Here is a 26667-nt window from a genome sequence, read left to right as displayed (position 1 = left end):
TTCAACCTTACTGATGAATCAACAATGTAGTCAATCCGGCTTATATAAAAGATAATGAAAGGAACAACAAGAAGTCATATATCTGTTGACCCTTTGTTCATCTCTAGCTGACTGGATTGACAAACAAAGGATGTATGATGCAATATATCTACTTGACAGACTCGAATGATCAACGTTGTTGTGAATTGAAAATAATCACTCACAACTTCGTCCAAACAAACCTCGAGATATACATATATCTATCTATAAATACATACATTTTTGAATATCTGGATCAACCAAACTAAAGCTTTTATCACAAAAATGCCAACGAATGATGGAATAGGAGTTATACCGAATCAATCAATTCAAAGTGAAAAATCAATAAATTCTTCAGGTTGGATAACTACAAATACTTCTTCATGGGCTTCAACAAGACGTTTATCTGGTACAGGCACAGGTACATTTGAAAGGAAATTTGATAGACCACTGTTAGCTTGGACTGGAATAAGACATCAATTAAAAGAAGAAGATGAAATAGAAGTAGAAAAAGAAATTTCCAAAATTGAAAAAGATAAATTTAATGATGGTGAGTTTGATTTGTAAAATTGGAATTAAAAAACAAACAATAAATAAATTTCTGATATTCTGATTTTTTAATTCTTTTTGGAATTTAATTTAAAGATGGAGGACAATGTAAACAAGTTGTATTATTGACTTGTTTACATTTACAACATGAAATGACTTTAAGAGATGTAGGTCAATATTCATGGATAATTCCAAATATTAAAGATCCTATGGGAAGTATGATGAAAATTATGAAACGTAAGTTTCCTATTTCTTAAGCAACTTTTTTCAATCTTTATTAATCTTGGTATACTGAAATGCATGAGATGTGAACGCAGAATATGCTCAGCAACTAAGAGAAATTTCCAAAGATTCAACGCTTGATTGCAGATCAGTAAGTTCTCTGTGTAATTCGATCGTTATCTTTGCAAGTTTTTGTACGATGGAGACGTAAATGAGCTGAAGAGACAAATTTCGCTCTTCTACAGGCACCAGATCCATCTAAGCTAGTAATACAGCATCATTTACAACGAGCTCGTCAGCAAGCCGGTGAAAACAACTACGTTACAGTTTTGTACAATGGTCAAGGTATACAAGAACCACCTACTGAACAGGGAGAATTATGGTGCTATGATAGAAGTTTTGATGAGTGTCTTCAAAGTGGCGGAGGTCCGAGCGAGTGAGTGATACTTGGATATAAGCGAAGCCTCAACGACCGAACAGGCACTTTAGGTGAATATCAAGTACACAGATCTGGCTAATTTTGGTGAACAGATATATCCCTATAATGCTATTCGACGTCATGCTTTGGGCAGGACCTTCAACATGTTACGTATGGGATGTATCACATTCAGGTAGATTTATTAAAGCAGCAAAAATTGAAGCAGAAGAAATTGATAATCAATTCAAAGCAGCAGCTTTACAAAATCCACAAATTGCTCAAATACATTCACCTATATATTCTAAAAGACAAATTCATTTTGCTTCTTGTGGTTCAAATCAATCAATACCATATATAAATGGTATGCCAGATGATTTATTTACGTCATGTTTAATTAATCCATTAAAAATTTCATTATTATTTCATAATTTAAAAATTTTTCCTTTAACGAAAAATGATGAATCAAATTTAAATTATTTACCAAAATCAAAAGACTATATGAATAATTTATGGGAAAAAATGAGTTTAAATTTAAAAAATAGGTTAAAAATTGAATTATTTTCAATTATAAAAACAATTACTTGGCAAACTTTAAATAATGGAAATGGAATTGAAAATGAAAATGAAAATGAAAATTTAATAATTTATGAAAATTTATTTAATGATGAAAAATAGAAAAAAAATAAATTAATTATTAATAATTTATCAATTGGATTTATACTTTCACAAAGAATTTTAGATAATTATAATTTAAAACCAGAAAGTATTCCAAATATTCCAAGTTCAAATGGACATTCACTTTGGATAACATGGGATTTAATTTTAGATAATTTTTTTGAACAATTACCAAAATATTTTGATAATGATAATGATATTAATAATGAAAATTTAATTGATAAAAATTGGGAAGAAAAAATTAAATTAGTTTCATTTATGCAAGATCAATTAGAATCAATTAATACTTTAGGTCAATCATTATTTATACCACCAATTTCGATTTCACCTTCTTCACAAAAAAACACTTCAAGACAAAGTAAAAATGAAATTAAAAATAATATGACACCTGGATTAGCTAGATTACCAATTATTTGTGCAGCTTCAATGATAAAAGAATTTAGAATTGAAGCTTGTAAAGCACTTGATTCATGTTTAAAAGTTTTAGATATAAAAGGAATACAAATTGCTGTAAAAGGAGGTGCATTAGATGTAGCTGTTGAATTAATTGAACTTGGAGATAAAGATATCGAAATTGAATTAATTTCAATTTGGTCAAGTTTAGTAAGATATGATATTACTGTTTTAGCTTTAACTAAAGAAGAAGAAGAAGTAAATTCTGAAAGCCTAACTGAGATAAATAATATTAAATTCTTTCTGAATTCTCTTGAAGAAAATTTAATTCAAGATATTGAAGAAGATTATACTATTAAAGAAGATGAAAGAATACATTTAATAGTTCAGAACGCTGCTATCTTGAGTACGATTTCAAATTTTGTTAAAGGTCGTAAATCTCCTCGATTCGTATTGAAAACTTTAAGTATGTCTGGAATAATGTTAAGATCAAATAATGAATTGATTAAACAATGGGGAGCACTTCTGATTGCTGAAGTTTTGGGTTCTTTAGATCAACCTGAAGACAAGAGCTTGTTAGAAGGCTTGAAAGGTAATTTAGTATTTATGATTAAGTCTAATAGTGTAGAAACAAGAGCGACTGCTGTATATGCTTTACAAAGATGGATACCTATCAGAGCACTACCAAAGACTGAAGAATCAACTAATCAGCAAGAAAATATACCTGAAGAATTAAGATCTACTATAGAATTGGTACGTCATCTACTGGAATGTACAGAATCTGAAGGCTCGCCATTAGTGAGAAAAGAAGTTGCAAGAATGTTCATTAGGGTTTTGAAAGTGGCGAATGGGTATACTTCATTAGCATTATGGATATGGATTTTACAACAAGGTGTACAAACTGTCCCAAATATGAGGTTAAGAGTTCAAGAAGCAATCACCAATGTTGGAAGAACTTTGGGTATCAAACAAGAACGTCTAGATATGCTAAAAACTCTCCAAAAGCTTATACAAGCTGTCAAGATCTTCAATGATGATCCAGATGACATGGTTTGTCGAATTGTTTCAAAACGTATCAATAAAATGTTCAGATCGCTAGCGATTAGTACTCTTCAGGCAGATACGGCGGTTAGTAAGGAGGCGCGAGATACGGAAGATCAATGGAATACTGTATTCAAGCTGTCCTTCCAACGCCGAAGCGATGCTGACAAGTTCGATACCGAAGGCGAAGTTGCTAAGATCGTGTGGACAGAGCGCTTATTGAACTTGGTCCTGAACGCCAAAAACGATGTAATCCAGCTTATCATCGGCCAAAAGCTGAAAGATAAGGCTCATAAGGCAGAACAAAGCAAGAGTGAAAAATTTAGTAAGGAGTTATTTGAAAGAACCAGACTGGTTTTACAATCTTATTTGACCGTGCGTAAATCTATGTCCCTAGTTATAAGAGTTCTTGACTGAGACTGTGAACGCATTTGCTGACGTTCATGTATTGTAGGCTGGAAGAAGAACCGAAACAGCGCCTCAGGAGGCTATGACCCCACGAAATGGTGATTCTCGAGAAAGGACTTGGAATCTCAGACATAGAGTATTGGAAGATAGTCTGGTTGTCGCAGAACAGCAAGGTGAGTAAATTTGTTTATTCTAAGATTCCGACGTCTGACAGTCGTCATCTCAACTTAATGCTGTGATTTCAGTCGGGTTACCTTGGAAATGGTTAATGAAAGATATAATCTCACCTGATCCATGGACCACAATGACTTTTCATTCTTTTCATAGCACTGTCATGTCATGTAATCGAACTCATGATTTGCTGTGAGTGCTGAAAAGTCAACTTACGCAAAAGAAGGTATTGACAAATGATTTCATACCATATCACAGTCTATGGGATTGGTCTACATCGCGTAAAACAGGTCATGTACACCTTGATTTACCTCAAAATTCAGCTATAACATCAGCAAGATTCGTGAACGAATTACATGAACAAATTGTCATTGTAGCTGAAATCAGTAGGTACTTCATTTATTTGATTTGATCAGTGTAGGAGTTGATTCTTTTGACGATTTTGTTTCATAAATAGCCAACGGCGATATCCATATCTTAGCAGGACCACAAGATTCTGCAAAGATAAAACCTATTTCTAATTTCCGAGCTTTGGATTTGACATCAACAAAGATTGATGGAGATGCGGAACATCATCGTAAATTAGTTACATCTTGGTATAGATCAAGTGGATTACTTTGTGTAGGAGGTTATAGTGATGAGATTAAAATTTGGGATTGTCCAGCTGAAAAATGTGTTCAGGTAAGTTGGTGAATTGATTAAAAACAAATGGGGATAGAAGTTTTTACTAATTTACCATATCATTTCATTTTGATTTGATTTTGACTTTTTATTACCTTAAAATAGGTTTTAGAAACTGAATCAAATTCACCTATTACAACATTAATAACAGAACCTGTTTCTGGAAATTTAATATTTTCAGGATTATCAAATGGTAAAATTAAATTATTTGATTTAAGACAATCAAATAAAAAATCTATATTATCATGGAAAGGTAATTTACCTTTAAATGATTCAGAAATAAATATAAATGAATTAAATTTAAATGAAATTAAAAATCAAAAAGATATAATTAAAATTGGTGTTGTTTTAAGTGAAATTAACAATTTATCTTCTGCATGGTAAGTAAATATATTTTTATATTTCAATCTCTGATAAAAAGATTCTTTTTAAACTAATTTTCCAAAAATGTGTTTTATAGTTCAAATGGAATTATAAATACATACGATTTAAGAAATTTAAAAAATCCAATAAATTCAAAATTATCAAAAAATTCAAATAGAATTGGAAATGGAATTTCTTCTGCTTCTTTTCAATCACATTCAGGATTATTATCAATTATTTCGAACTTTTCTTCTTCAAATAGTAAAAATAATAATAATAATAATGAAATTAATTTTTCATTATATCGTACTTCATTAGGATCAATTAATTTAATAAATTCTGAAATTATTCAATTTGAAAATAAAAAAAATAAAAATCCAATATTGAATAATAAATATTTTAAACCATATACTGTTTTTCATCCTTTAAGACCTTTTTTAAGTATTGGTTTTAAAGATAAATGTAATTTAATTGGTTCAGGTATTGGTAAAGGAGATGATACTGATTCTGGAAGTTATACTTTTCTTAAATCTCAAAATTGATAATATCATTTGTAAGATTCTGTACAAAGGAAGGATTCATGCATTCAACTAGTTTAAATGGAATCAAAGTCTGGTAAAGTCATTCTTAGTAGTGTTTGTTGGACGTGAAGCAGACGAAGAGGAGAGCAGGTGAAAATCAGCTTCGTAATCGTGTCTGAATTGTATTTGATCTCATGCGTTGGAAGGTACTAATGATATGCATGTATACAATATATTTCTCATAATGAGCCGAGAGTAGCCAAATGATACAATTGTATAAGATATGGATGAATGTGTGTCAACTCAAAGAAATTTGACAACACGAACGGTATTCGTGGACGAGAATAACGGCCCACGATGATGCCCGAGTGGTAAGTTGTGATAAAAGCGGTTGACTTGGTCGATCAGGGTTTACTCATAAGATGCTATCAAACCTTGCTATTTGACTGACGGTGTGATAATTCCTACTCATTGTTCACCAAGTGGAATTGACGAAATTATGTAGACTGAAAGGTTTACCATTGGCTTGTTTCCAATACTAGAATCGACTTAGATCAGCTAAAACCATCTCACCCTCACCCGTTCTGGATCGGAAAAAACGAGTAACTCAACACGCACTTCAGCCAAATGTGCTTCATCTTTACCATTCCCACTTTCACCAGAAACAGTCGTCCAATTTGATTTGGGATCAAGTCCAAATTCAGACATCATTTTATATAAAACCGTCGTACGCCTTGAATAAGCTTCTAAAGCCGATTCTGTATATTTCCCTTGTGATTCTAAGATTCAAACATTAAAAACAAATTAGTACTTCATCGGATGCTTAGGAAAAAAGAAAAATACATACTTAGTATAGCAGAATTAACCATTTCACTTAATCTAATTCTTCTATCTTGACTTAAAAATCCTTTTAAAGGTCCATTTTCAGGATCTGCATATGCTAAAAGTGCACCAACATCTTGAATTTCTTGTAAATAAATAGCTCTAATATCAGGTGATAATTTTTTTGCTTCACTATGTAAACCTTGTGCAGCACTTAAAGTATGAGTTAATCCAATTGAAGATGAACTTAAAGTTCCTGAATTACCTAAAGAACCAATTGAAGAAGAAGGTGAAGAAGGTATACTACTAGAAGAAGAAGATGGATTTAATTGACGAAGTGATTCAATAAATTGTTGAATTTGTAAATTTAATTTAACATGTGAAGGTATTGTTGATTTTATTAAAACTGGTATTGAATGATTTGAAGGATATTTAGGATTTATATAATTTGATTCAAAACCATTTATTGTTGATGATTTTATTTCAAGAGAATCATCAAGAACAGATGGAAAGTAAGTTTTCAATAAATCGACTGATTTCGAAATTGACCCATTGAGAATATGATTTAAAATCACTGATATCAAATCGATTTATCAGCCGATAATTCATAATATATATTTTAATGATCAACCACGAAATGGACACCTATAGCTTTCTCGATTCGAAAAAAGGCAAAGTACTCACCACGTCTATTCTCAATATCTTCCAGATCTCTCTCACTGAATGACAAACCACCTTTCATGACTCCTTTACCTTTCTTATCGCTCAAACGTTTCCCTTCATTACCAAGACCATCTTCTACTTTGATATCATCCTCATCAATATCCATATTATCTTCCTCGCCGCCATTTCCGTTGTTTGTAGTCCCATTCGATGGCGATTCATGTGTGAGTTGAGTTTTGGCTAGTATACGAGCTGTAGAGGCGTATCCTGATGTTTCGACGTAATTTAGAATTACATCATGCTATTTAGTTGAAGATTAGCTTTATACCCTTCTTCGTGGTATCATATTAAGCGCTAGCATATAGCTTGGAGGTATACCGAGACTCATGATACAGTATCGAGTATCGACCAGCACGATTTTTTCTTACTCACCAATGAGTTGATGTTTTGAAAAGAAGATGACGAGGATGAACTTCCATTCATCCTGATTCGTAAAGGCAGTAGTTGGGATCGAGTTTGTGTTGATGAGAATAAAGGGGTAAAGTGTATAATAAAGAAGCGGGTGTATCAATGAATGATGATAAGACGATGGACTCTGTCATTCAATCTGTATAATGACAAATGAGATACAATGATGCTTTTAGTCTTATTATTTATCGTTTGAAGTGATCTATGAATTGACTCTACTAGCGTATCTAAGCTGGTGGACGTAACCGGTTAAACCGCTTCAACTCGGAATCAGCGTCAACTTACACAAATATCGCGTGTGAAACCCTCAGCTATTCATGCATATGCCGTAATGCATCGTTATCCTCCACTTGTCATGTCCACCTATACAAGGTGTTCTGCGATACAATTGGGAGGATAGTCCCGATGTTATCGGAGAGATGATATTGAACGCAAAGCCTTGCATTTGGTCATCAGTATGGAGAGATACCGCAAGGCTGGAGCCTTTATCTGCATATAGTACGATGCTATAAAATATATGACACATAAAATCCAAATGAACACAAGAATATACTGTAGTGAACCATATGAAAACATGTTGTCCCCAAGCTTTAAAACTCCTCTATTGTCAAAGATGTTAGGCCCTTGACAGGTAGCCAGCCGTGGATAGATGTGGAGGGATAGGCATGGCTACCAGCTTGAGAAGTCTAATTCGATGCTATAGCGACACCGATCAATGCTATAAATCCCATCGTAATGCCAGCTACTTCTTTTCTACCCGCGCCAGAATTCGTTCCAGACGCACTAGCACTAGGACTACTAGAGGCGGCAGATCCACTAACACTACCCACCGCTGAGGTAGCGACGGCGGCACTTGCACCACCAGAAGGGGATCCTTGAGCTGGATAAGCTGATCCTACAGCTTTAATCTCGAAAGTTTCAGATTTGGCATACACGTCTATAACGCCCACAACGTATATCAGCTGAAGTGAAATGCAAAAGGCTATACTTCTAGCAGAATACGGTGATAGCTACCTGATGAGTTAAGTGGATTTGTAAGTAAGATTGTATATCCTCCAGAAGGTGTTATACTGCCTCTATAATGATCCAATTCAAATTAGCTTGACCTTTTCGCTTCAACGTATCTTATCAACTCACGGATTTATAGTTTTAGAAGTGTCATATGCGTATGTGATGGAAGTCAAGGCAAGTAGGGATGTCTATGGAGTTTATATACGTTAGCTATTTCATTGCACTATCTACACTGAAGCTCAGAATATGGCTGTTTGTGAGAAAGGCCAGGGTTGGTAGATCACTCACAAGAACATTTGTATCGGAATTACTTAAGAATACTGAGAATTGATCAGGAGAAATTCCATCCCATGCTAAAGTACCAAGACTTTGTGCGACCCCTACAATATGAGTTTACGTGAAAGATCAGCTACTGTCGAAGACTGGATTAGAGTAGCTGATATATATGTACTCACACCAGTGATCAGCAGTAGGTTGAGTAATTTTCAATTCTGCTTTGACAGCTCCAAGAGTAAAAAGAAGAGCGGGAATGATCAAAGTCAATTTCATCTTGGTTCGAAGTGTTGAATTGAATATTGAAAACAAGAAATATGAGAGGGATAGTATTGTGAAATGAATATGATTGACCTGTATCAATTTAGAGTAGGGTGTAGTCAAATAAGTGCAAGTGGGTTAATATATATTTATTGATAGACCAAGATGAAAGGATAATAAAAAAGAAGATTAGCTAACAAAATGCATTCTCACAAAGGTATTCATTCTCCCACTGAGTAAGTGAAACACGTCAAAAGTGGTCTCAGATCACGTACAGTCAATGAAAAAGGAGATCAATGCGTTATGAACAATAATCCAATCAACCGCACAGATCCATTCTCATTCTCATTCTCATACCGCACAGCCACCTTTCAATTCAATTATAAGTGGCAAAGTGGTCAATCTATATCGTCATGATTCATTTTAGAAGCAATGCATTATGCATAGTAATACATTTCAAAGGTAAATAGTATATACAACTAAAATTCAATGAAAATGCAATTAAAAAAAAAAAAAACTCAAATGAATAAATAGTATATATTCATTATAAAACTTGCAAAATGCGTTGTAATTCTTTTTCATCAATTCCTTTTAAACCTTTACTTCTAGCCATCAATCTTAAATTCCTATCATTACTAATAACAACAACTTTATCTAAATCTCCTACTCCTCCTCCATTTACTTTAATACTATTTTTAGATATTGATGAAGTTTTTAATAAACTTGATCTATCAATAAAATTTTCATTTGAAAAATTAGCAATATTAATAATTTTATCATCCATTGTTCTTTTTATATCTTCTTCTTTTCCATTTTCTAAAATAGATGATGATGATCCAAAATTACCAAAATTAGATAATTCAGTTCGGATTGATAAATCATTTAAATAATTTCCTTTTGAAGTCTGAATTTTTAAATTCATATTATTATTACTTTTTATATTTGTTTCTAAATATTTAATAGATTGTTTAGATTTTTCACCTAATGTTCCTGGTTCTTTTGATAAACCGTCTAATTCAGTGACGACTATAATAATACAACTCATTTTAGCTCATCTCAATAACACTAATATCAAAATAAACCGCTTACCTGGTAAAGGGACAATAACACTCCAAATACCACTTTCAACAATCTTACTGAATAATCCCAAAGAATCTACTAAAACGTTGGTATCGAACAATAACATTGTATAACCAGGAACAATTTTCAGATTCGATCGTTTCTTTGATTTCGATTTCAAAGTAGTTCTAGGAGCATGAGTAGAGAGAAGACCTTCAAGTTCTTTTCTTCGGTTCCTGAGCGCTGTTAATTCCTCATCATCGTCTTCACTATCAACTTCGACATCCATTTCATCAAGTGCAAGTTCCATTTCTTCTTCTCGCTCTCTTTGCATTCTCCTCTTTTCTCTCCTCTTATCTTCTTCCGCTTCTTTTTCTCGTTCAACTTGCAATTCATTCAATTTCTCTTTCAGTGAATCGGAAATCGTTAATTTGCCAGTATGATCTAAAGTAAGACCGTCAACATATTTGAGGAGCACTCCAGTAGCCCAGATAATCCTCTTCCATCTTCGCGAGTGAATAGCTGCTGGACTATCTTCACCAGCTTCTTCGTCAATTATACCTTGTTCAAGGTCCATTTGAGCTGGTTCAAAATTCGCCAATAGTACATCCATTTCCGATGAGAAACGTTCAGCAGCTCCTTGTCTAGGTTGAACAATTCCTCCACTTGATCCTCTGCCTGAGCCACTATGAGATTTAGTTTTCCAAAATCCTCTTTCATATACTCTTCGTCCAACCCATTCGTTCCCCCTTAACAGCCAATCTTCAGGCAAAGGTATACCACTCGCCAATCGCTTTTCCTCAACTGTCTCGATATTTGCGGTATTGATGAATTGTACTAAAGTCTCCCACGGAATTGCCAGGGAGATTTGAGCTCCGACATGAGGTTGCCTAAATAGGGTAGCTAAGAAAGTTAAAAAGATGGTGATGTATGGATTTAAGATTTGTTGGAATCCTTGTATACGATTGGGATGAGCGAGAGCAAACTCGAAGATTGCGAAAGATAGCTTCAAAGCATAAGTGAAAGTGATAGGTTGTTCTTCCTCGATTATCCCATTCATAGGCATCGGTGATACAGTTCGAGTCGGTTGTAGAGCATCGACTGTAAGACCATTTTCACCATCTTCTTCGCCATCTTCATTGTCGGCCATAGCTTGAGCTCTTCGTCGCTCCGCACCCTCTTGAGATAGTGCTTTTCGTACTATTCCGCTGCTCGATCCATATTGCATGATACTGCCAAGACAAACAGAAGCCATGATCATCCAATCAGTTTGGCCTATGCCAATTTGTTGACTGACTCCTCCTAATCTGGCATCTTCCTCAAGACGTTCCATGAATCTCGACATTACAGCATCGAAGTCATCCAGCGATATGCGAGTGAACAACATTCCGTGCAATCTGAGGAAAAGATCCATAGCGGTGGCTTCGGGCAAAGATCGTTGATTTTGGAGAGCTGAGTCGAAGAGAGGGAGAATGGATTCTCGGGATGTGGGATATTCATGGGTAACAGTCAAACTGGTACAAGGTCAGTTATTGAATAGTCTATACAATATGAGGCTCAACTCACCTCTTTACGAAATGATGCAATGCTCTACCCTGTTGACCTTTAACATCTCGACAAAGAAGGGCCAAATGATGGTGCAATCTACCTTCACCAGGCTTTTCGTTGATACCCATATTATACCAATCCCGAGCGGTTGTTCTCCAAGTTTCTTTGTCCTCTACATCCCAATTCTGCGCAACTTCAGCTCCTATACTAGCTCCGGAAGGTTCAGGTCGATTATCTTCTTCTTCTTTCTCCGGCTGATCTATCCTAGCTAGCCGTTCTTTTCCCTTTGACGGAGAGGATGAATTACCCGGTGAGTCTTGATAAGAAGCTATTGTCATACGGTATCTCGCTAAATCACCTAAAGCCTCGATCCACGCCGCTCTAAAATTGCTTAGTCCTTGATTTTCCAGCAATTCAGAGTAAAATCGATAAGCATCATAGACTACATCCGTCAGGAGGTCTAAAGCAGTAGGGTGACCCAACATCCATGCGAGCCGCAGTCGTTCTAACAAGAGATGAAATGCTGTTTGCCAAAGTCGTGAAGGGATATTATACTTTACCGATAGTTGATGATATGAAGAGGGGACCAGGGGGTCGAAAAGGGTGATCAAGAAGTGGTCATGTAACTCTGCCAGCCTAGTTGAGCGAAGGGATCAGCTCGGGACGTGCTTGCGTCAGAATTGTAGGATACTCACCGCTTGTGCTTGTCTATCAGATCTATCCAAGCAGCTGACTCCCTATCCCCAGATATACCTTGACGAGTTCTAGAGTAACCGTTGCTGCTTATCCCATCCAGTAAAGCAGAAACTCCAGCTTCGGGATCATTTGACATCTTCCGATGAATTTCCACAAGCTCAGCTTCAAGCTCTTTAATCTCATCATGAATCTTTTTCAGAATAGGTTTGACACCAGTGTCACTGTGTGCCCAAGGGTGAATTAGCGCCCTACAGCAGATATCCTAAGTTGAGAAACGGGACTTACCTGTTGTTCTTGCCCCTTTCTCTATCTTTTAAACTCTCACTACCTTCACTACTTCTTGATCCTTTCGAACGAGTATCACTTTCTTTGCGCTTAGCGTTCAATTGACTACCCCTCTCACTACCTTCCCTTCTCTTTCGACGTTCTCTTTCCCTATCAGCCTCCTCGTCTGGTGTTCTAACAGGTCTTCTTAATAATAACCTGCTGGACGAAGCCGAAGCTACTTCGGACGATTCTGGCGTGGTCATGATAGGTCGTGGTGCGAAATGCATAGGATTGTGTATCGATGGGTCAAAGAGTTTCTTATGTCCAGTTGAGGATGATCCTTCCATTCTCCTTGACTCCACTCTACGTTTAGGTCGTTCATCTTCTGACGATATTATAGTGGGATTTGAATCAGCTCGAGGTGATCGCGCTGGGCCTTGAGGGTTATAGAGTGGAGGAGCAGGCCGAGAAGGATCATATAGTGCTCTGGAGCTAGATGGATGCGGTCCGCGAGAGAATTCGTCTATTTCTGCTGGTGGCCGAAGTGACGGATGAGCCCTACGAGGAGAGGAGGGATGGCGAGATTGAGCTGAAGATCTAGTTGGGCTAAGAAGAGAATTACATATCAATTTCAATTCGAGAGTTGACTAGAAAGGAGAGACTCACGAGTGAGGATGTGCCAGAGGGCTTGGCCTATTAAGTTGAGTAGGAGGCAAAACTCCAATCTGAGGTAGAGCATTTCGAGTTCTATCTCTCTCGGAAGTTTCAGAACGCCGGGACGTCCTGTTCATACCATCTCCAACATTATTCGCATTCTTTCGCTGTAAAGCGAATATCTTGTTGGCAATATCCGTGTTGTCTACAGGTCTTCTCGGTCGAGACGGCCCAGCAAGTGGTGTAGGGTCTTCCATTGATTTGATTGCAGGATGACCACGCCGAGAAGGCGTATACAGGTCCTAAGGTGTGGTGAAGTCGAGATAAATTATATCAACATTATAGCATGGTAGTGTGTGCTCGCAATGACCAGATCTGAGAAATGGTGAAAATCGGTAAAGAAGTGGCTCAACGGGTTGTATGGAACAGGTGAGAATAGTGATGTATGTACTATTTATATTCGAGTAAAATTGAGTAGTCGCAGTCGTTAATATATTGTTGTTAGTAGGTTGTCTGCGCAGTAACTTAAATCATCCGCAATCATTAATGACCAGGAACAAAGGTGACTTTCCCCACGTGTTTCAAGATGATTCCGCTAACTACTACTCAGCTAAAGTCGCCAAGTTTATTCGACTCAATGGTTAAAAGTGGAGGCGTTCGTCTAACTGTACATTCATGTTGGTCTGATAAATATTGGGATTGTTTCAATTTCGCTTTATTTAAATTGTAAGGAGAACTTCCCGAGCGTTTGAGCAGAATGACATCTTTCGGTCAGTCATCTGCCATCTGATATCCCATCACTGAATACGTCTGATCGAGGGCGAAACACAGAGACTTTAGCTCACATTATATTATTGATCTTTTGGTAGTATTCGTAACTGGAAACGCTAATAAGCTTAAAGAAGTACAAGCTATTTTAGCAGCTGGGAATGGTGATATATCTGTGACTTCTCAATCAGTTGATGGTGCGTAAAGTACAATTCAAGTTGCGAAGAATCATTCTCACGAAATGATCAATATCATCCACGTAGTCCCCGAAATTCAAGGTACAACACAAGAAGTAGCCATTGCCAAAGTAAAAGTTGCTGCTGAGAAGGTAAGGTCACTCTGCCAATTCCATTATAGCTTGCCGTCACTTATCAATGATGGCCTCCATGATATTGTCAGCTCGGAGCACCATGCGTGACCGAAGATACAGCATTATGTTTTGACGCTTTAGATGGATTACCTGGACCTTACATCAAGGACTTTCTCGGTAAATTAGGCCATGAAGGTGAGTAATGCATACTACATCATATATACAACAAAGAGACCTATTTCAAATTGCATTGACTGAAAATGTTATATATATATAGGTCTTAATAACATGTTAAAGGGATTCAACTCAACTAAAGCTACCGCGTTGTGTACTTTCGCTTATTCACCTGGTCCAGGCCAAGAACCAATACTTTTCGAAGGTACAACTGAAGGTAATATCGTTCCTGCTCGAGGTCCAAACGCTTTTGGTTGGGACCCAATTTTCCAACCTGTCGAATTGGGTGGTAATAGAACGTACGCCGAAATGGCAGGTGAAGAGAAGAATAAGATTTCTCATAGATATAGAGCTTTGGAAAAGCTTAGGGCGTACCTTTCTGAGAAGGCTCAGAAGGAGAAGAAGGATAATTAGGCGATTATTCTACGGAACTATCGGATGATGGAGGTGGTACCTTGCATGATGGACAATCTTGATTCTTTCTCGAGGATAGATCATCTGGAGCTTGAGAGTCATTAGAATCGGACTTGGAATCAAAAGATGCTGGATACGAAATAGAGTGTGATGATAGTAGTTTGAGAAACGATGAGAATGATGATGTCGGATAAGTGAATTGTTTACGTAGATTGTTAATCTACGAAAGATACAAAAATTGACATTCAATATAGAAAACATGCAATCAGAAATAGGTGAACAGTACTCACTGCTTTTTCATCCTCGCAGATATCAATTAGCCTTTTTCGATTTCCATCGTTATCATCATTTTGCTTCAAATGGGCTAACCATCTTTCCCATAATTCCAACCTTTGTCTATCCAAATTTATTTTACCCATACAAACTAAAATATCTTGTACATTTTCTTCAATATCATCATGTATCAAAATATCCTCCAATGTTTTACCTTTTCTTTCAAGTTTATCTCTTTCTTCTTCATTTATTTTAATTTGGGAATGATCTTTACGTATATCAACTCCTCTAAGCCTTATCCATTCTCTTCTTCTAACCCAACCACCCCATCCTAAAACACCTGAATGACTTGACCAACCTTTTTTCTTAAACCATGCATTATACCTCCAACCTAATTCATCAGTACCTGTACGCATATTAATCATCCATGGAGTTACATATTCCCAATCTGGTAAAGGAGGTTGAAACGTTTCAAGAGTATAAGAAGTTTTATTTGAACGTTGATTACCTTTCTTATCCATCTTCTTTGACTGTTCATCACCCGAAGATGAAGGTTGTGGATCCGTATCATTGACTGCACTTGACTTTGACCTCTTTTTCCCTAATGATGATGCTGAAGGCATATCATCTGAAGGTCTTGTAAATGCCGATGGATCAGCAGGGAGTAAACCTCCAGCAGAGAAATAACCTTTTCCAAAAATATATATCCTATCGCAAAACCGCCAGCTCATTAGCGCTCATGATTCGGTAGATTCTTATGGAAACGTAATTACCCTCGTTGATTTTCAAACAACACTAGACACGAGACGAAAAAATACAAGTGTTAATTTTCTTTTCTGTACATTACCATGACATTTATCACTCACCATCCCAAACATATTCCTTTTGAAGATCAATATTCAATTCATCTTCTACATTCTTAATGTCTTTTCTTATTCCTTCTTGATCTAATCTTAAAATATCGATTGGATCTCCTTTTGATTTTTGATAAGCTTCTAAATCAATTGTATCTATTCTAATAGTTTGATCAAAATATTCATCTTGTTCATTTGAATCAATTTCTTCTTCATCTTCAATCAATCCATCATCATCAGGATTTAAATGATTTTCTCCTTTCAAAGCTGCATTTTGTGATTTATAATTACCTAATAAACTTTTTAAACTCATACGTCTTCTAGCTGTTAAAGAAGTTTGAATTGCATCTATATCTTCTTTAGGTGCTTTTATAACTTTTCCTCTAGAATCAGAAATTTCCATATCTCTATTTCTACTTCCTTCTCCATTTTGATGAGTTGTCATTTCCCCCTCTTCGCTCTGTATGGAATTTTACCAACGCCAGAATTAGTTGAACTACTAAGAGCTATCTGAATGAAGAGAAGGTCAAATCAGGCCTGCAGATTTAATTCCCTATCAATGAGTTATGACGTAAGAAATCAAACGAATGACCTGTGTACCGCCGTGCTCAGACCGTCAATAATAATAATAATAATAATAACCGGATAATATCCTTTCTTTCTATCTTTGTCTATTACATCGTCTCCTTCTTCTTCTTCTTTGTTATGATTTAGACTCAATTGATAATACAAGGTCCAGTGGCTATCGCAGCAGACATGATCGATGTAGGTACACAAAACCTCAAGACAACAAGTTTATCCCCAACCTACGATGTTGTACCTGGAGAATCAGTGGGATTATTCCAGCTTGGTAAGTTTATTGCAAGTGAAATATTGTTATTTGCAATCAATGGCGATTGGACGTCTTATTATCGGGAAGAAGGGGCATATGCTAATCTAACGACTTTGTAGGCGATAATCTATGGCATGTACTCGAGCTTCTACGTACGCACAAGACGGAATATCCTAAAGTTGAAGTATCATGGGACGAAGAAGTGAGCTTTATGATTCGTATATTTCTTACTGACTCATTTCTTCAATTGAATCAGTCACCTCATAAGTCAGCAGTCACAATACACCTTCCTTATATAACTCTTTATTTCCCCCCTTCACCAATATATCAACTATTATCTCTTATTCAGATAACCGTACCTCCTTCATCATCTTCAAATCTAGAATTAACATATGAAACTCAGGTATTAAGCTCATCACATATTCCATTGACAAGAGCTAGAGTAGGTAGATTGATGGGACCAACTTTTGTATCGAAAGCAGGAAACAAGTTAGAATTTCCTGGTATTACCTTTCAACTGACTCCTTCAAATATGGGTGATGCGGGATTTGGTCCAAGGGAAGATATAGTACATAAGCTCATCATAGAGGCTACAGAAGATGAGGAATTACAGCCTAGATTAATATCTTGCGTTATTGAGGTACGTCTGTCCGACCCTACAACCAGCTCAAGTGATTACAGCTGATAGGGATTTGCGATTGATGGTAGCCAAACACAGGCATAACATTGGGTTTGGACGAAGATCATCTCTTACGCATAACAATTGGCCAAACGACAGCTCAAGACCTGATATTGGACATTGGATCACCATTGAGGAAATTCTGGAAAGAAGATGATAGGTTATCAAAGATGTGGGGTAATACGAATACCAATCAGCAGAGTTCATGTTTTTGGAACTATCTTCAATACGGATTAGATTTCTTGGTTGATAAAGATGGAATCGTGATCAAGATTATATGTCATTCCAATATCGTGAGGACCAAAGCTTTTCACCGTTCATACTTATTGGACTATTTCGTTCAAAAACTGAGTGTAATTTTTTGAATGAAATAGCCCGGTACACCTCTTTTTCAACGATATGCTAAATGTCCTTGGACAATAACCACTTCTTCTGGTCAACTCGATTCTACTACCCCTTCAAATGTTTTTAGATCACATTTTTCTTCAAGTCAAAATGTAGAAGAATATATTGAACAACTCAAATTGACTGTACCTTCTCCTTCACCTACACCAGACAATGAGATCAATGGAAATAGCGTGAATAGAAAGAAGAACAAGAAACGAAATGGTTCACCAAATAGTGCTGTTGTATCTGAGAACGAGATAGCCGCCAAAGATGATAGGAAGATCAACATCAAGAAGCAAGTGGATGAGAAGAAAAATGAGACTGAAGGAGATGCAATGATTCTTGATAGATTGGTCGAAGGCGGATTAGACGGGGTTTCAGGCTTAGGAGCTAGTAGTGAGTACCCTTTTGTTGCTTACTGCGTTTGTTCGATGATACCGAAAGGATATCATGGGCTGATGAGTCATTCACTAATCAGAATTGATCGGATTTAACGGTCTGATAATTGAAGAAGATGAAAAGAGCGGTGGGATTTGCTCTGTTTTGATTTTCAAAGACAATAACAACTAAGATTAATCATTTGATCGAAAGAGTGAACTAATTATAGGGATTTGATGAATTAACCTGTACTTATTTGATCTGCTTGAATCGCATAATTCATATTTTGTAAATTTTATCAACATTATTTTATGTATAAAATTGTTGTATATCAAGTATTTTTTATGCATATATCACATACTCGCATTTACTTCTTACATCCACTAAAGCATTTAAAACTTATATTAACAAAATTGATAATCGCAACTACCATGCTAACCACATTTCAGGAGTTAAAACTAAATTTAATTTAAAAAATTCAATTCTTTATTAATTAAATACATTTTATTTATTTTTTGAAAGAAAGTTTTTTTTTTGAAAAAAATTTAACTTACTATTTTTCATAGCTCTCCAAGTTGCAAAACTAGATTGAATTTGCCATTTATTTAATTCTTTAATTGATTTATCATTTTTCTTTGATAAATGATATTCTAAATTTTCAAAATCATTTAAATTTATTATATCATTTAGATAAATTTCATTAATTTGAAAATTTGAATAAATATGTGATCTTAATGGTGATTTCATTATATCATTTAAAATTGGTTTACGAAATGTTAATAAAGGTGAATATGTTTTCTATATCAACCCAAAAAAATTAACATTCAAAAGAGGAATCGATTTTTTAATTATGAATGAAAAGATTGAAAAAGAAAAAATTCAATTTTCAAAAACTTACTGTACATATAACGACCTAAAAGATTCATTCATTGATCAGATAATCTAAACAACGTGATCTTTCAATTTAAGTTAATTGAAACAAAACTTTACCATATTTATCAAATCATTTGGTCCTTGATTGATCTCAAAACTATCTCCGAATGCTCTACATTGAGGAAAAACCGAAGTGAGAGTTACAAGAACAGCTTTTGAAGCTTTACTTCCAAGTACTCCGGCAAAATTCTATTTCAATCAGAATTTCAGCTTACATCACCTCTCTGATGGTATGTGTCGAGTGTCAGGTTTCAAATGAGTAGAAATATATGATTGTTGGATAAAAAAGGGACGACGTAGAAAAGGAAAACCAACCATAGCAATTATGCCATCGTCTTTAACTAAATCACCCAAATCTTCCCAAAATTCTCTTGTAAACATTTCACCAGGTACGCTTCCACCTGTAAAACAATCTTGTACTACATAATCCCATTCCGGAATTGTATTATGATCAGTAAAATTATCCCTTTTCATTTCGGCAAGTTGAGATATAAATAAAGAACCATCCATTATATTAGTTGAAGTGATAGGGTGTGATGACAAGCCGAAATGATGATGAGACGCTAGGTAAACTGCTGGATCGATTTCTAAGTATGTCCCCTGCCAATCAGCTCCTTATTTCCTTTTACTCCAGTCAAACGCAATTTAGAACCTACCAACTATATCCACGAACATCCCTCTTCTTGAAAAGGTCGAAGCTGCTATACCCGCTCCAAGACCACTATACCTGCTGATAAGCTGTATGTCATTTCATTTGCTAAACCAGCTAGCTCACATGATCAAAGCTCTTTCTGGAATCTCATCCTCTTCTTCGTGGTTTTCGCCTTCCAAGCTAACCTCAAGATCAGTCGTTAATTGCAATGTCTTTATGAGCGATTCTGACGGGTCGGAACGATGAGCAAGTACGACAATTTCTTGTAAATTAAAAGTCGCGAATATTCTAAATCCAACATTTCAGCGAAAGTTGATTCGAGAAAAATGAGATACTTACGAATCACCCATATCTATTCTTTTACCTGTAGATTTTGATTTATCTTCAACTTCTCTAATCCATCTTCCACCAAGAATACTATGATCACATCTTAAAAATCTATAACCATCTTTCAGATTTTCAGCTACAACAATTTGTCCTGTTATACTTTTTTCTGAACTTATAACTCTTAATTCCCCATTTGCAGTTATATAAGGTTGAAGTGATGTTGATGGAGGTCGTAGAAAGATTTGTTGTCTCAAAGCTAACACTAGAAATGGAATACGTATTAATAGTAATAAAGGGAAAGCTTGACGAGGTAGAATGTTATTTGTTATGTTTGATACCTTTTTAGCATTCTCAGATTTCAATTTGAGTGATCTGTTTACGAGATGATTGATACGTGTTGGGAAAGGTGTTGAGGATGTACTTGATTTCAAGAAGAGAGAAAGTGCGGTTAAGATCAAGGAGATGAATAGGATCTGCAGTAAGATAGACCTTGCATCAGCTTCGGGCGGATTTGACAAGTCGATCAAAATTTGCAGACTTACCGTCTTTTCTGGGTTTCCATTCAATACGGACAGGTTGTTAGACAGATATGTAGTCCAAAGTCGCTCAAATGTGTAGATATGTAACACATAGAACGCTGATCGATATAATACCGATCCCAGACTCCTTGATCGATCTGTCTTATCCACCGAGGGAGGTATATGAGATATATGATCCTGTGGTACCATCGAAACGATAAGCTACTACCTGTACTCTCCGGAAGCAAGAAAGTACATCACCACGACTCACGAAGCAGAGGAGCCCAAATATCGTCGTACCTCCTACTACGCCAATTCCCATTAATGCTCTACTAGCAATTGCTCCATATTCCGCACCTAGTAACCGACCTGAGATACTGCCTATCCGTCTACCGTAAACAGCTAGTATATCTCCACTTAAAGCTACCAAGCCTAAACATATTCGAGCGGAGATTATGTCTTTTGCCGGAATCCTAGAGGTAATATACCAGTAAATTAAAGCGGCAATGGCTGTGTATCCTACATAAAGTGGTGGAGTGTGTAAAGACAGCGGGATGGAATTGTACAATGGAGTAAGAAGTTGGATGTTTAATGAAAGAAGTAGGGCCGCTGGAATACCTAGTAGCACTGGTACCAAGTCTAATACGCAAATTAATGAGCATGAGCATCAAATAACCAAAATCGGATTACTCACATAGGGAGATCAGACGGATCATATCGTGTTTCCAAGTCCTAGGGGTTTCACGCCTTTTCGTAAGGAGCGAAACTTCTTTGTTCTCCTTCTCGGACTCGCCTAGTCTGGGTATTCTTTTAGATTCCTCGAGTTCCTCACGCCCTTCTGTGGGTCTTTTGGGATACACTTTTGTGTTGGATCCAGACACGACTTTCTTCGAACCTCCTTGAATAGTTCTATCTCGTGGCCCTGTCAACTTCTCTCCCTCCATTGACCTGTCTTTGCGTAAAAGATCCACCCGGGAGTCCGTCTCCGATCGCTTCTCCCTCTCAGAAGGCTTGAGCTTGGTCGCAGTATCCTTAGAGTCCTCGTCGAGCTCTGTCGTTACATCCACACTATCACTGTCGGTATCAGAAGACGCACTGAGATTGTCGCTGGATCCACTAGTATCGTCTTGATCGGACTTTGATAGTTCGCTTTCACTTTGTGTTTTTGAGTTGGCATCTGAAGACTTTGTACCTTTCTTAGTAGCCTGCTGACCTTTCCTGATTGGGACAGACCTTATCTTACTGGTGTGTGATGAAGAGGAATTATCGGCTGTAAGGGGAAAAGCAGAGTTAGACTCTGGTCGATTTCCAATATCCTCAACGGGACTATCGTTAAGACTCGAACTAGAGTCGCTGAATTCGGATCCAGATTCCGTACTTTTGCTCTTGGTAGTACTGATTGTAGTGGATGAAATATTATCCAATGGTGTATCAATTGTAAGTAAACTATCTCCAGTTTTAGGTGTAACTTCTGACATCTTGGTTTTGTTGACGTTTGGAATGGACAATCAGAGTGGAGGTCAATGAAACTTTGCGTGTAGGTTGTGGCGCATGAAATAAGTGATATGGTTCTTGTTAGACAAGATTGCAAATGCTCGACGAGTTGAGATACACTATTATATTTGCTCTTCAAAATGAGAGAATTCGGATGAGATAGTGTAGTACAAAGGAGATCGTTTGAGATGACAACACCAAAGGACATCAATCGTTTTGTGTTCGTCAACAAAGCTTAACGATACTCGGAACTCATATTATATTGCATATTTCCAAAAAATACAATCTACTACTACTTCTGTCGCGTTTTTACTGTAGATGAATCGAGAGGTTAGCCTCTTGAGATTGGTTCTTGTAAAGAAGGAATTTGGAGGTTATGATGTCTTCCTCAATTTCTTGACCTGTTGGATATGACAATCTCACATCAGCTCTTTCGTAATCGAATTCGACATGCAGTATGAAGTGAATTAGTGAAACACGTACCATAGCATTCCAGTGAGATATGACAGCTCCATTTTGACGACCTGCCAAATCAGGATGATCTTTAACCATACTCCAAAGGTTATTTTTGACGATCTCATCAATGATATTGATAAAAGCTGATTCTTCAGTGGGTGTCCAACCTTTCCCTGCAAAAGACGATGACGAATTCACGAATTAGCCCTCTCGATCTTGACTAATGAGCAAGAAGATACGCTTCGAAATGATAATTATAATTAGGCTACAAGATGTAGATGGGAGAATATGTCAATTCAACAAATCCTACTTACTTGGACTCGAAATTTTCTTGACTGAAGAAGCATTGACCTTCAGTTCAGCATCGGAATCAGATGAATATTCTCGTTTGGGTGGCATTTTGTTATTGAGAACACTGGTATAATGAAGATGAATAAGAAGATTTAACTGATCCAACTGCTTTAATCTTGCTCATTGTGAAGAAGTCAGTTATTGACAGCCATACATTTCTTCTGATATCGCTTTCCAATTCGCAATTCAAACATATGGTAGTTTTCGTTATGGAGATTTGATTGTACCTTTTTAAACGCTTGGATAACAATCAAAGGAAGGTCATTCTCCAACTGAACCGAGATTGGTAATAATTGGGTATCACTCATTCATTTGTATCTGCATTCGGCAATATATCTTTGATGGTAAGCAAGGCAATGTCAAATCTTTTCAAGTAAAGAATATAGGGTATACGAAAGCGCAGTACTCGGCCAGATGTATGACAATGAAGCGAGAGTAATGAACAATTCTTTTTGTATTTATTTATGTCTTGGTTCTCAAATCTCAATACATTTTTTCCATCTGCTGGTCATCTTATTCACGAGTGAGTATTTTTTGATAATTGGGTGGTCTGGCATGAGTTTCATTCAACATCTCAAAAGAGGTCGTTTACTGACTCGAATAATAGTCATATTTTGTGGTAGTCAAAAATCCACGATGCCAACAGACAAGATAGATAAAGAGCCATGGGGAGATGAACATACTGTCAGTTTGTGTTTTTAATTACTGTGAATTAATGATCGCTGACAATGTCTTGGTAATGTAGATCGCTTTACTTCGAACATCAATTCAAATTCTTCTTCTTCATCGATCAGATATTTACTCAAATCCATCTTTAATAGGAGTTTCAGATAATGGTGGAAATAGAATCAATATGAAATTACAACAAATTCTTAAAAAATTATGTAATACTTTTCCTGGTGCTGAAAACTTGGTAGTAGAGGAAGTTAATAATCTTAAAGAAGCAAGAAGTAAAAATGGTAATGGAAGTAACCCAAGCACCCCGAAAAAACGAAAGATGAAAGATGAAGTATAAATCTTTTTATTTGATATTATTTTTTGGCAGTTTTTTGGCAGTATAAAAATAAGTATTCCCAAATATGATTCATGCATATAATACAAGACTCGTTGATAATCAATTACGATTAAATAGGACTTGTCCCAGGATGTAATATTATTCACTGATAGGCATATAAGATTTTGAAGGATCTTAAGGCTTTTGCATTTTCTTATACTTAAACATCTCGTCAGCTCAATGACCATATCTCATCATCCAACACATTCTGGAAGAAACAAACAATTTCTATTGAAAACACTCACCATAGCTGCCCAATGATTGCTAACTCCATCAGCACCTCTTTTGGACAAATCTGGGAAATTCATCTTAATTTCTGACCAAATACCTTTCTTGACGATATTATGTATTGCTTCTTTGAATTGCTTTTCTTCGAAATCAGTCCATGGTTGTTTCTAAAAATCATATGGCATTAAGAATTCTCTCCAGATAAGCGGGAGACTGATTATCAATACTTACTTTTCTAGTTGAGGAAGGTTGTTTTTCTGATTTGACTTTTTTAGGTTGAGTAGAAAGAATTAATCTGGAGTCTTCAGAATTTGAATCTTCAATTGGATTTTCTCGTTTAATTGGCATATTGGCGAATATTTATTCTGTAAGTGGGTTGGAATAAGATTTCGAAAGTTGTGGTAACAATTTACGCTATCTTATGAGATATATACTTATGTTCAGATCAAAATATATTGGTACCAATGCAGATTATATGATATACTGTATTTTGGTTGCAAATATATTGCACTATGAGATAACGATTAATCATTGTGAATTTGCTCTTTGTTCGCTTTTTTATTGATGATCCATCAGAATATGACGGATTAGGTATAGCTTGAGATTACTCAAAGGACCCATAGTCAAGCCATCATTTCAAACCTGAGTGATATTATAACAACCAGAAAATATATATGATACCATGATTTCAGCAATATCCTTTTCATCTTTTCATTTCTTATGTTAGCATAAAATTTTATCAGTCATCGTCACTTCTACCTCACAAAAGAAAGAGCCTTCGGTCAACCTCGAGTCTATCCAAAGTAAGATAGGCATTTCCAGTCAAATACATCCTCAGTCAGTATATCCGATTGATTGGGAGTGAGCTGACGATATCTGATAACATACAGAGCATTGACCAAACAAGTAAAAAATGTCATCCAAAGACAATCAAAAAGCTTGGACAGATGACCATACTGTAAGCACCTACACATCAAGAAAATTCACCGAATTCTTATGGAGATATTCTAATAGAATTTGAATCCCTTCAGCATGAACTTTTACGAGCTATCGTTCGTATTACCCTTCAAAATAGACCGACAATATATGCTACATCAATCCTTCAAGAAGTAAATAATAATGGTGGAGATAGAATTAATAAAAAAATTCAACAACTTTTGAAAAAGCTTTGCGAAAGTCAAGTTGGTTCACAAGATATAGTAGGAGAAGAAGTCAAAAAAATAGGTAAAAGTAGAAACGAAAATACTGGTACACCTTCTCCTAAAAAGCAGAATGGTGATAAATCAGATTAAAGAATTCACCTAAGAAAAGAAAAGTTAAAGATGAAGAAGAAGATGAGGACTAAGGGAATTCAGTATTTTCATCGTATTAGATACTAATTTTAATGGAATCTGAATTTTAAGGAAAATATGCATTTTGATTTGATACATTGGTTTCAACAGGAAAATGCAATGCAGATGACTGGAATATCTATTCGGATATTTTAAGCGTATGAGCAGGAGTGCATAGCATTTATCAAATATTGCAAAGAAAGCTTCTTTCATAATTGCCTTCATCTCTCCCTTTCTCATTTATTCTATAATTCGTTTATACCAGTGAAGCCAGACACAGTATTACCTTACAACTTCTTATACTAAACATTAAAAGAACCACCATCAGCTTATCTGTTGATCAAGTACAATAATTTTAGTGTCAGACTAACGAGCGCAATCCAATGCCCAGCTACTCCATTTGCACCTCTTCTACTAATTTCAGGATCAGACTTGATCTCATTCCAAAGATATTTCTTTACTACTGAATTAATACCTTCCTTGAATTTTTTCTCTTCAGAAACGGTCCAAGGAGTTTTGATCTATAGATCATAACATTCCTTTAGCTTGGTCGGATTATGGTGGCAGATAATGTGCACGACGTAGCGTTTCATGAGGCATCACGGAGACTGAATATCCTACGAAGTGTACAAAGAAAGGGGAAAAAAAACAAAACAGAAGGGAAGCTCACCTTGCTTGGTGAAGAAGGTGGCGTTTTCTTCTTTTTATCCTTTATTAATGGCTTGAGATCATCATTTGATGCTGTTGAGGGGGTTTGTTCTCTCTCACGTTTGGGTGCCATGTTAGTTTGTTTTGATTGAGTTAGTATTGTCAACGTATTGGTTGAAAGGATTGAGCGGTGTGTTGGAAATAGGAAAATGGATTCTGCTGAACAATGGATCTGACGAAAAGATTGAAATTAGTGATGAAGAATGAGGTTGATTGTACGACAATCATTGTTTGACCTTCTGGGAAATGATAAGAACGTCAAATCTAATTTGATTTTGAAATTGCTTCGTTACCATCAAAACCCTTTTTTCAGTAGCAATGACCTCAAGTCTAAAGGAGGGGTCTCATCAAAACAAGTTTGTAA

At 36.0% G+C, this 26667-nt stretch overlaps 14 protein-coding genes across 14 annotated transcripts; 6 read left to right on the top strand and 8 right to left on the bottom strand.

Moving 5' to 3' along the window:
• Positions 1–303: 303 nt before the first annotated feature.
• Positions 304–1882, top strand: I206_103992 (uncharacterized protein; the record flags this gene model as incomplete). Its single annotated transcript, XM_019156164.1, has 5 exons — positions 304–568; positions 664–804; positions 885–940; positions 1035–1225; positions 1321–1882. 5 exons carry the CDS (start codon positions 304–306, stop codon positions 1880–1882), a joined length of 1215 nt encoding a protein of 404 aa, XP_019011122.1.
• A 258-nt stretch (positions 1883–2140) lies between these two features.
• On the top strand, positions 2141–5481 carry I206_103991 (uncharacterized protein; the record flags this gene model as incomplete). Its single annotated transcript, XM_019156165.1, has 7 exons — positions 2141–3691; positions 3771–3897; positions 3970–4087; positions 4154–4281; positions 4353–4576; positions 4682–4956; positions 5037–5481. The coding sequence occupies 7 exons, from the start codon at positions 2141–2143 to the stop codon at positions 5479–5481; spliced, it is 2868 nt and encodes a 955-aa protein (XP_019011123.1).
• A 454-nt stretch (positions 5482–5935) lies between these two features.
• I206_103990 (uncharacterized protein) lies at positions 5936–7428 on the bottom strand (the record flags this gene model as incomplete). Its single annotated transcript, XM_019156166.1, has 5 exons — positions 5936–5998; positions 6079–6239; positions 6308–6856; positions 6967–7246; positions 7378–7428. 5 exons carry the CDS (start codon positions 7426–7428, stop codon positions 5936–5938), a joined length of 1104 nt encoding a protein of 367 aa, XP_019011124.1.
• A 671-nt stretch (positions 7429–8099) lies between these two features.
• I206_103989 (uncharacterized protein) lies at positions 8100–8973 on the bottom strand (the record flags this gene model as incomplete). Its single annotated transcript, XM_019156167.1, has 5 exons — positions 8100–8350; positions 8428–8489; positions 8551–8612; positions 8713–8804; positions 8880–8973. 5 exons carry the CDS (start codon positions 8971–8973, stop codon positions 8100–8102), a joined length of 561 nt encoding a protein of 186 aa, XP_019011125.1.
• Positions 8974–9502: 529 nt separating this feature from the next.
• I206_103988 (uncharacterized protein) lies at positions 9503–13439 on the bottom strand (the record flags this gene model as incomplete). Its single annotated transcript, XM_019156168.1, has 6 exons — positions 9503–9984; positions 10048–11531; positions 11584–12201; positions 12261–12482; positions 12547–13134; positions 13195–13439. 6 exons carry the CDS (start codon positions 13437–13439, stop codon positions 9503–9505), a joined length of 3639 nt encoding a protein of 1212 aa, XP_019011126.1.
• Positions 13440–13939: 500 nt separating this feature from the next.
• Positions 13940–14848, top strand: I206_103987 (inosine triphosphate pyrophosphatase; the record flags this gene model as incomplete). Its single annotated transcript, XM_019156169.1, has 5 exons — positions 13940–13952; positions 14052–14147; positions 14214–14278; positions 14350–14455; positions 14538–14848. 5 exons carry the CDS (start codon positions 13940–13942, stop codon positions 14846–14848), a joined length of 591 nt encoding a protein of 196 aa, XP_019011127.1.
• A 245-nt stretch (positions 14849–15093) lies between these two features.
• Positions 15094–16420, bottom strand: I206_103986 (uncharacterized protein; the record flags this gene model as incomplete). Its single annotated transcript, XM_019156170.1, has 3 exons — positions 15094–15829; positions 15895–15916; positions 15988–16420. The coding sequence occupies 3 exons, from the start codon at positions 16418–16420 to the stop codon at positions 15094–15096; spliced, it is 1191 nt and encodes a 396-aa protein (XP_019011128.1).
• Positions 16421–16731: 311 nt separating this feature from the next.
• On the top strand, positions 16732–18443 carry I206_103985 (uncharacterized protein; the record flags this gene model as incomplete). The annotated part of the gene is made up of 7 exons (XM_019156171.1): positions 16732–16825; positions 16927–17009; positions 17064–17447; positions 17516–17779; positions 17861–18107; positions 18204–18269; positions 18352–18443. The coding sequence occupies 7 exons, from the start codon at positions 16732–16734 to the stop codon at positions 18441–18443; spliced, it is 1230 nt and encodes a 409-aa protein (XP_019011129.1).
• Positions 18444–18677: 234 nt separating this feature from the next.
• I206_103984 (uncharacterized protein) lies at positions 18678–22159 on the bottom strand (the record flags this gene model as incomplete). The annotated part of the gene is made up of 11 exons (XM_070202864.1): positions 18678–18709; positions 18806–19049; positions 19150–19164; positions 19242–19373; positions 19500–19771; positions 19841–19905; positions 19960–20124; positions 20176–20636; positions 20706–20879; positions 20953–21320; positions 21376–22159. The coding sequence occupies 11 exons, from the start codon at positions 22157–22159 to the stop codon at positions 18678–18680; spliced, it is 2712 nt and encodes a 903-aa protein (XP_070058965.1).
• A 390-nt stretch (positions 22160–22549) lies between these two features.
• Positions 22550–23030, bottom strand: I206_103983 (uncharacterized protein; the record flags this gene model as incomplete). Its single annotated transcript, XM_019156173.1, has 3 exons — positions 22550–22576; positions 22659–22804; positions 22946–23030. 3 exons carry the CDS (start codon positions 23028–23030, stop codon positions 22550–22552), a joined length of 258 nt encoding a protein of 85 aa, XP_019011131.1.
• Positions 23031–23618: 588 nt separating this feature from the next.
• On the top strand, positions 23619–23997 carry I206_103982 (uncharacterized protein; the record flags this gene model as incomplete). The annotated part of the gene is made up of 2 exons (XM_019156174.1): positions 23619–23666; positions 23728–23997. The coding sequence occupies 2 exons, from the start codon at positions 23619–23621 to the stop codon at positions 23995–23997; spliced, it is 318 nt and encodes a 105-aa protein (XP_019011132.1).
• A 174-nt stretch (positions 23998–24171) lies between these two features.
• On the bottom strand, positions 24172–24612 carry I206_103981 (uncharacterized protein; the record flags this gene model as incomplete). Its single annotated transcript, XM_019156175.1, has 3 exons — positions 24172–24195; positions 24282–24431; positions 24496–24612. The coding sequence occupies 3 exons, from the start codon at positions 24610–24612 to the stop codon at positions 24172–24174; spliced, it is 291 nt and encodes a 96-aa protein (XP_019011133.1).
• A 565-nt stretch (positions 24613–25177) lies between these two features.
• Positions 25178–25609, top strand: I206_103980 (uncharacterized protein; the record flags this gene model as incomplete). Its single annotated transcript, XM_019156176.2, has 3 exons — positions 25178–25222; positions 25296–25539; positions 25587–25609. 3 exons carry the CDS (start codon positions 25178–25180, stop codon positions 25607–25609), a joined length of 312 nt encoding a protein of 103 aa, XP_019011134.2.
• A 273-nt stretch (positions 25610–25882) lies between these two features.
• Positions 25883–26376, bottom strand: I206_103979 (uncharacterized protein; the record flags this gene model as incomplete). Its single annotated transcript, XM_019156177.1, has 3 exons — positions 25883–25897; positions 25967–26116; positions 26266–26376. The coding sequence occupies 3 exons, from the start codon at positions 26374–26376 to the stop codon at positions 25883–25885; spliced, it is 276 nt and encodes a 91-aa protein (XP_019011135.1).
• Between the last annotated feature and the right edge of the window lie 291 nt (positions 26377–26667).

This window comes from Kwoniella pini, chromosome 5 (genome assembly GCF_000512605.2).
Source record: "Kwoniella pini CBS 10737 chromosome 5, complete sequence".
NCBI lineage: Eukaryota > Fungi > Basidiomycota > Tremellomycetes > Tremellales > Cryptococcaceae > Kwoniella > Kwoniella pini.
The sequence above is the reverse complement of the archived record's forward strand: the minus strand, read 5'-3'. Positions and strand labels throughout refer to the sequence as shown.